The following is a 9,445-nucleotide window of genomic DNA, read 5'->3' as shown; positions in this document are numbered from 1 at the left end:
TGCTTAGTGGAGTTGATGACATTGAGGTTACGAGTTCGGATCCCGCCAAAGGTCCTAGAAAAATGTACTATGTTGTAGGTTGTGAGTCTAATACGGATCAAGAAATTCGAATCGTATCAGGCTCGTGCTAATCTTTCATCGATAAATCGTATGCACAACCTAACCTACGTGTTGGGTCATGTGCATAATAATGAAAATTGATGCATAAACATGGTAACAAGGATCATAACGATAAACATTTGTGTAAGATCTCTTTATCGTTATAAGACCGCTTTTACGAGTCATTACAAGCATGTATCCTAGTTTCTCTCTACCCTTTTCCCAATCCATCTACAAGGTGGTCTTATTTTGGTAAGATAATTTTTATTAAAAAAGGTGATCGCTGGTTGTCTCACGCTTCTGCAGGCGTGGATCTACGAGTACTTTCCGTGCTTCCAGCCTCAACAGGGTACCTTGACGAGGGAGCTTAGTATTCCTCGTGCGTGTGCTTGGGATGTGGGATCGGGATGCCCGAACAAGAGCATGGAGCGCCTCCTCGCTTTTCGTGCTCGATTGGATCAGCTGACCGATAATGAGGTTAACTGGCTACTGTACGGAGTTGATCCCGCTCGACGCGTGCCAGCCACTCTATTCATTGGCTGCATCCAGTACCAGAGCATCATTGAGCCATACATGCCTGATCGAGTGGTCCGACAGCTTGGATTCGTGCAGGAGACTCCGCGGACCATTATCAGGCCTGAGAAGGCCAAGATACCGACGAACCTGAAGATGTATCGGGTTGACTTTCCGACCGAGATGACACCTGTGATGTGGACTCGATTTGTCCCTGGCTCGTCTTTCAATATTGTTTTAGGTGCCCTCACCAGACTCGGTGGTGGAGGTGCTACGGTCGCTCCTGGTTCTCATCCTCGTCTTTCTCCTGGTGGGTCATCAGATGGGAGTAGCAGACTTCCCGAGAGGACTAACACGGACTACGTGAGTAGTTGTCTTTTATTATACTATAAAAACAACTTAAGCAAATTATAATTTCTGTAACTAATATGTTGTTTTGTTACTTGCAGTGGATGGGTCGGTCCTTGGAGATTCACCGGAGATCACTGGATGAGTATCCCAGCATGACGCGTGAAACAAGGGCAATGACTGAGCAGCTGATAGCTGACTGTAAAATGCCTACATCATCAGACATGACCCAGTACAGATACTGACTCTGCCTCGCCAAATGTAGAAATTGCTGAACTACTCCTCTTCCATTAGACATCTCCGTTCTCAAGTCATTCCGGCAGTTGTAGATGTGTCTGATGTTTGGATGATCATCAGGAAATTGCTCGGCAATAGTCGCCATGATGTTACGTGGTGCCACCTTAGACTTCGTCATGTCACGCACAACCTTCTTCGCATCCGGGCTCAACCCACTAATTTTCCGATGCCCCTCCTGATACATAACCATTGGATGGTTATGGGTCCCAGTTGCATCATTTTTTCCCTGAATCTTCCAACTGTCGGTGACGAACTCGTAATAATATATCTTGATGTAGAAAGGACAACCATTGGCTTTGGTTTTACTGTCCTTCCGAATTGCGTTCTCAAGATCTCTCGGCTCAAAGACCTCGGGAATAATATTAAAGTGCTCGGTATACTATGTGAGAAAGTGGTGGAGCCTTATATAGGTCAAATTAACACAAGGGCAAAAAGGTAATTTCATATATAAATGGGAGCGTCGAAAGTTTAGAAAAAAAACATGTAGAGAATAGACTGACTTTATGTACGATTATAAATTGTTGACATGATTGCTGACATTGATGATGCCATGATGATGTCATGGTGATGTCACGTTGACATCATGAATGTCATTGTACAAAAAAGCAAATGTGCTTTGTAATATACTTCTATTTCTTCCAATAAGTGTTGCAATTTTAAGTTAACAAAAGGGATCCATATCTATGTTAATATTGAAAGTTGACTACAAAAACAGTGTTAATGTAATTAGCTACACTGTTTGTCGCCCATTAGTCTTATTGCTTAATGTTGTTTTCTAGGCCAGCCTTTGAGTTAGTTGTTACATGAGATAATTAAATTAATGTTATGTTGAGATTGTTGACAACAGAAATAATGCTTCTCATGAGGCTTAGCTTGCAATAGCTTGCATATTAGATTTCTGCTGCCTTTAATTTACTTTTTGAGCTAGCCATTTTGACCATATGAATACAGTGAAAAGGCATGGAGTTGACTTCAAGCTGATGTTTCCTTTAACAAGAAGTTGTACATACATACACCACTTTCTGTAATAATTATGAACTCAAAAGTCAACCCTTTATTTGTTCATAGATTGATGAAGAAATAAAAATCTATTCATATATGTGGACATGGAAACCAAGCTATTGACCTAAGAGTAGTGTTAGCTTCCAATGAAAGAAATGATTCCTAATGTTTTAATCAATAACTATATACTAAAAGAGACACCAGCAATGACATGTGTCGATTTCTGGTGTGTTCTTAGTATACTTTTTTTAATAATTAATTACTAATTTTATTTAAGGAAGTTATATTTATAAAAAAGTTTGTTTTTGTTAACTATATAAATGAAAAATAATATTTACCATTTTTACATAGATACTCAATTAATTACGAAATAATAAGGAAATATATAATCTTTTTCAAGAAGATGTATTTTGGTGGAATATTTTTTAAGAATATGATTTTGATCAAATATTTCATATTACTTCAAATTTGTTTAATATTAAAGATATTAAACCAATTTTTATATTTTATGCTATAAATAAATTAATTTGTCAAAAGTAATTAAATAACGTACCGTACATGGTGCGGGACCTAACCTAGTTTATTACTGTATTACACTTATGCAAATAAACCATTAACATGAAAGGCAAGCATTGTACAAGTTAAGGATTTATTTATTAGGATGTCCTGAAAATTAGTTAATAAGCTAATACATACATCAGATAAGGCTTAGTATAATTGGGGTTGGGGATTTAATTAACTTGTATATAACCTTGAGTTCATAAGATTGAATCCTCACCATTTTCCCTTCCATGTGTTTGACTTGCAGATACAGTATAGATCAAAATAATATGAGGATTGAAGGTTTAGCTAGAGTCCTTAGCTTTAAACCATTAAAGAAAAAAGCTATTACATATGGAGTATTTAAAATGCTATATTATATATGTAGTTGTAATTGATCGATTTGATAATTGTCTTTATATATTAAGATAGATTGCCATTTCCTTTTGATAAATCTACAACTAATGGATTTTGGTATAGGTTAACAGTTTGGATTATTCTTATACACGTATGTACATCCTGTGCTAAATACAGTACACATTAACATTATAGTACGTAATTTTATTTTTTTATAATTGATGTTCTAAGGGAATATATATGATCTTCAAGAATCTACTTCTTCAAGAATCTCTTTTACAATCTCTTGGTACTAACAAGTTATTCCACTGTAAACGTTGAGTATACTAGTACAATGAGCTGAGCCTCATGCTTCGTATTAGGGAGCTTGTTATTCAAGTAATTAATTCAACATGCATGCAACTTACTTCCCTACAATTCAAGATACACACAAACTTCCATTATTAGTCATCTCTCAAAAGAAACCCCTAGTATTATATATTCAAACACACTTCATGCATGCATTGTCTCCAAATAAAGTAACCCCCTCACCGTCCTTATCCTTTTTTTTTTAGAAGTTTAACTCCTACAATTTTGGAGTCAATTAACTAACTTCTTTCCTTTATATTCCCTTATAAATACCTTCATTTCCTCTTACATCTTAAACCAACTTACTACAACATAACATCAAAACATCTATCTTTCCCTACCCTTACTCACCTCATCTCTTCCGCCTTCATCTCCTCGAATTATTCTCAATAACTTACAAGAAGATAATATCAAATGTCGTCGAGGATGATGAAGACGGTAGTGAAGGCATTCGCCTTGATAGCTATCACTATGCTAATAGTCACAATCGCCTTCAATTCCATCAGTATCAAATATGAACAACAAGACCACCCTAACGGAGAAAAGGACAACATCGCGTTCCCTTCTAGGAGGGTGAGCCGGTTCTTAGCCGAGAGTGATTACAACCGTCATGGAAGAAGCTTAAAGCCCGCGGATCATTGTCACAAGGACTACGCGGTGTGCGACGCCATGTATGGGAAGAACTTCACGTGTTGTGGAAACAAGTGTTTTGATCTAACCATTAATAAGAATTGTGGAGCTTGCCATAACAAGTGCAAGTTTACTGATGAATGTTGTGACGGAAAGTGCGTAGACAAAACCTATGACAAAAGACATTGTGGGAGGTGTAACAACAAGTGCTTGCCTGGACAATTATGTGTTTATGGGTTGTGTGACTATGCTTGATTTAATTTACTACTTGCTCTTATGCAATTGTATAACATTTTTTTTTGGCTATGATGGAAATTTTTTTCGTATATAATATTTGAGCTAGTATTTATAAGCATTATCTACTACAAAGTATAATGCTACAATTATACTTATATCTTGTAACACCTTTATTACTACAAAATATATACTGTATATAAATTTTGATCAAAATCTGTTCATCGGATCAAACTTTTATTTAGTATAATCTTTCAATTCCTTTTTTTTTTCTTTTTTTTTTTTTCTTTTTTTTTTCTTTTTTTTTTGGTTAAAGAGGTTCAACTAGAATCTTTCAATTCAGTCACTAGCTAAACGTACTCATGATGATTAACAAACTTTCATAGGAGAAATAATCATACTATTAAACGATTAACATAAGTATTATAGGAAACATTGCTGACCTGAGTAACATTGTTAAATCATTTTGAAAAATTCTTATGAATTTATAATATAAACGTAAGTGTGGGAGAGTCCACTTTATAGCTTTAATAATTTTTTTTATGAAAATTTAATATGCGTATACTCCCTTCGTCTTAAAATTTAATACGTACATTCATATTGGATGTCCCATAATGTAGGTAGAGTTTGTTTCCACTTTTTCTAAGTTCATATCGATAAGATAAGATTGAGAAAAATAATTTCAAATAACAATTACCGTACAATGTATATTAAAGATATGTGTCACACAGTGACGGATCCAGAATTTTATGGGTGATGGGTCACCATCACCCATCGACCGCATACCCATCGATTCAAGAGGTGAATTTTAATATGTGGAGGATAATTTTGTGATGGAAGCGGATGATTTTGGGGAGGAGGAGGATGATTTTGTGGAGAAGGATAAATTTTAGACTAAAGAAACTTGTTATTTCACAGTTTTTTTACTTTTCATCCTGAAAACTAAGTCACTATTTCAATAATAGTTATTGATATTAATTAATTGATATTGCTCATATAAGAAATTTAGGTTACCGTTATGGATCAAACTAAATAAATTAAAATATGATTGTGTTAAAAATTAGACATAGTATAGATTAAGGAAAAAAAAAAAGTAACACTAAAAGTTGACTATACAAAAGCAAAGAAAGAAAGATTGATCTAATTAGTCACACGGTTTATTTGTCGCCCATTAGTCTTGCATTGTTGCTTAATGTTGTTTTTCCATGCACCCTTTGAGTTGTTAAAAGGAGATAATTAAATTAATATTGACAACAGAAATGATAATGCCTCTCATTTCACACTTGCATTGTTTCTTGAGGCTTAGCTTGCAATAGCTTGCATATTAGGCTTCTGCTGCCTTTACTTTATCGAGCTATCATGAAAGATGCATGGAGTTAAGCTGATGATGTTTTACACCACTTTATTATTTTATTATGAATCCAAAAGTCAACCCTTTATTTGTCATAGATTAATGAATAATGTATTATTCGTTCATAAGGACATAGAACCAAGCTATTGACCTATGAATAGTGTTAGCTTCCACTAAAAGAAATGAAAACACTAAACAAGTTCAAAGTACAGAGTTTTTCGGTAAGAGTAACGAGTGTGTAGTAGCATCACTAGCATCCTAAACGAGTTTTTACATAACATTCAGTAGAAGTAAGAAGCCAATTACATGTTTTAAAATACTATGTATGTGGCTATTCTTGATTTAACTATACCTAGCTTAGCTAATCAAAAGATTGATTGTAACATCAATTACACAAGGGGGTAAGAGGCCGGTTTGGCAAATCAATAATTTCTACTTGATAAATAAACATTTAATCAATGGATTTTCGAATGGTTGTTTGATTCTTAAAAACATGTACACCCTATATATGTAAGATACTTTATGCATTAATGTAGATATGAATTTGGTAATCTTTTCTGATCCTGCCCTAATATAAGGAAAACGGTGTATGATCAATTGATGTGCAATTAGTTAGAAATTAGAGAATATAATCTGATCTTCAAGAATCTCTTTTGTAATCTCTTGGTACTAAGCAGCCTTGCTCACTTGTAGACGTAGAATGAGCCTCATGCATCGTATTAGGGACCTTATTGTTCAAGTAATTTAAACATGCATGCACCTTAACTTATTACTTCCCTACAATTCAAGATACACACAAACTTCCATTTTTAGTTATCTCTCAAAAAAGCCTCTAGTATTCAAAGATTTCTAACACATCTTCCTTTTCCTTTTTTAGAATAGTTTAACAGCTTTTAATTTAATTTAGAGTCAACTTCGTTCTTTACTTTTTACACCCTTATAAATACATTCAATTCCTCTTACATCTTAAGCCAACTTACAACTCATACCTCACCATATCTATTATTTTCCCATAGCTAGCTCACCTCAGCTGCTCGCTTCCGCCTTCCTCACCTCGGACTCTTCTCAATAAATAAGAGAAGATGTCGTCGAGGATGATGATGAAGGCAGTGAAGGCATTCGCCTTGATAGCTATCACCATGGTAATGGCCACCATCGCTTTTAATTCCATCAGTATCAAATATGATCACCAAGATTACCACCCTAACCCTAATGAAGAAGAGGAGAACATTTCTCAACTACTTCCTTCTAAGAGGGTTAGCCGGTTCCTAGCCGAGAGTGACTACAACCACCATGGAAGAAGCTTAAAGCCCGCGGATCATTGCCACAAGGACTACGAGGTTTGTGACATCAAGTATGGGATGAACTTCACTTGTTGTGGAAACAAGTGTTTCGATCTCACCATTGATCAGAAGAACTGTGGAGGTTGCCATAGCAAGTGCAAGTTTACTAATGAATGTTGTGACGGAAAGTGCGTAGACAAAACCTATGACAAGAGACATTGTGGCAAATGTAACCAAAAGTGTTTGGCCGGACAATTATGTGTTTATGGGTTGTGTGACTACGCTTGATTTACTACTAGCTTGCTCTTACGAAATTGTACGTATATCATTTGAGCTAGTATGTATAAGCATTATGTAACGTGAAATTCTGGTTCTGTGATCTCATGAAAAGGGTCTCCTAATATTCCTTCTAATTATTGTCTTTATTAAAAAAAGTCATTTAAATTTTGATTGGATTGAACTTATTCCAGGCCAATAGTATAAGATCCGAGCTAAAGTAACATTAAATCCTATGAAAAATTACATCTAATGCAAATATTCTTGTTAATTAAGTAACTTATATTAGTCGTATGGTGTGCATAGAGGTGTTAAAATCACACCTGATCCGACCTGATCTAAATCCAACCCGAAAAATATTCAATTCAGATTTCGACTCGCGTGGACATATATATGCACAATGATCTAGCATGACTCAAATTTTGAAAATAGGCTCGACCCCAACCCGATCTCACCGAATCCGATTCGGACACCCGAATTAATACCTCTAGGTGTATGTGTATGTTTGCTTAGAAGAGTTCCCTTATAAACCAAACTAACCAATTTTCCAGTTAAGCTAGCTAGCTAGTCAATTATATATGGTTAGCTAATTAATGATATGATGATTACTAATTAATTCTCATTTCTTTGATTTATTGGACTACTAGTTGACTACTAGTAATCAATCCATCTATCCAAGGGATGAACGGCTAGATAGCTTAGAATGAGACACACACATACATGTCATTTATTTCTGAGTAGCAGAAAACATACAAATACAATAAGTCTGGTTTGTAGCTAGACACATGATATACTGTGACCATATTTATTTATTTTTAAAAATGATCATTCTTTGTTAATATGAGTAAACTCTATAATTCATGGTTTTTACTTTAATTTGCCCATAGAGTAACCCCAGTTCATTATATGAGTAACATCAATTCATTACAAAAATAATTAACTCCTTTTGTTCATTGAGTAACCCACTTTTTTTATTTTAATTTGACTATTGAAAGATTAACTCCACTTGTATATAAGAGTAATCCCATTTTCCCAACCCCTAATTCGCCAAGGTAGTCCCATTTAATCATTGTTGCAACTCCCATTACTTAAATTATTGCTTATATGTGAAGTGACCTGGTCACACTATGTAGTTCCGGAGTGTAAGAATTTTTGTTAACCTATGCCATGCATGCATGTTCAATTCACCCAAACTTATTATGGGTTTGATTGGCCGGAATCAGTCACAACTTATTTCAAATTATGGCAACAAATTTATGGAATAGAAATAACGTTTTGTAGATTACTTAATTATGATAGCTGAATTTACTTAATTGAGGTCCTGTTTGTATTATATCTTATTTAACTTATTTCGGACATGATATACATTAAGACGCGCATTTTCCACAATTATATTGTATATCATGCATACTTACCCACACCCAATTTTAACTATTACCTTTTCACTTGCATAAAATCTTGTACAAGACTATCGTCTATATGACTATGATCGTGTTGAGATCATAGAATCCTCATTCGTCAACTAGCAGTTCAGGTATGTAAGAGATCATTAGAAATCTTTATTTCATGGATCTTGTATCTTTAGCTAGGGGTGTACACCGGTCCAAAACCGGACCGGACCTGGACCGGACCTGTTTGGACCGGGGACCTGAATTGGGTAATTATGAGGACCGGGGACCGGACCTGAATTAACAGGTCCGGTTCCGGGTCAGACCTGAAAAATCAGGTCCGGTCCGGGTTTGGACCTGAATGGACCTGTTTTGTGTCTTTTTCGTTTTTTTTTTTTAATACAAAACCTGTTGGACCTGCATATGGACCTGTTTTGTGATTTTTAGACCTGTTGCATAATTTAATAATTACATACAAACCAAAATTATCAATTACAAAACTACATAAAGTCTATAAAGTCCCGATTCTCAAACACCAAAAATACAAATGAGTCCACCGAAAATACAAATAAGTCCACGAAAAGTCATAAAATTACATAAATTCTCTTAAGTCTCAACTCTCAACTCTCAAGTACTAGGAATACATAAATTCTCCAACGAGTTGTTTTCCCTTTGATCGCGTGATTCACACTAATGAGTCCACGAAAACAACTTCATCGTCTACATCGTTAGATTCACCACGTTGCACCTCTAAATAAAATACAATATAGAATATATTA

The 9,445-nt window shown here is 35.1% G+C and overlaps 2 protein-coding genes across 2 annotated transcripts; both read left to right on the top strand.

Moving 5' to 3' along the window:
• Positions 1-3,588: 3,588 nt before the first annotated feature.
• LOC110720750 (stigma-specific STIG1-like protein 3) lies at positions 3,589-4,541 on the top strand. Its single transcript, XM_021899793.1, has one exon. The coding sequence runs from the start codon at positions 3,919-3,921 to the stop codon at positions 4,387-4,389; it is 471 nt and encodes a 156-aa protein (XP_021755485.1). The 5' UTR covers positions 3,589-3,918; the 3' UTR covers positions 4,390-4,541.
• A 2,055-nt stretch (positions 4,542-6,596) lies between these two features.
• Positions 6,597-7,403, top strand: LOC110720749 (stigma-specific STIG1-like protein 3). Its single transcript, XM_021899792.1, has one exon. It carries the CDS (start codon positions 6,802-6,804, stop codon positions 7,288-7,290), a length of 489 nt encoding a protein of 162 aa, XP_021755484.1. The 5' UTR covers positions 6,597-6,801; the 3' UTR covers positions 7,291-7,403.
• Positions 7,404-9,445: the final 2,042 nt, after the last annotated feature.

Source organism: Chenopodium quinoa, unplaced genomic scaffold, assembly GCF_001683475.1.
Source record: "Chenopodium quinoa cultivar QQ74 unplaced genomic scaffold, ASM168347v1, whole genome shotgun sequence".
NCBI classification, from domain to species: Eukaryota; Viridiplantae; Streptophyta; class Magnoliopsida; order Caryophyllales; family Amaranthaceae; genus Chenopodium; species Chenopodium quinoa.
This window is presented reverse-complemented; position numbering and strand designations above follow the sequence as displayed.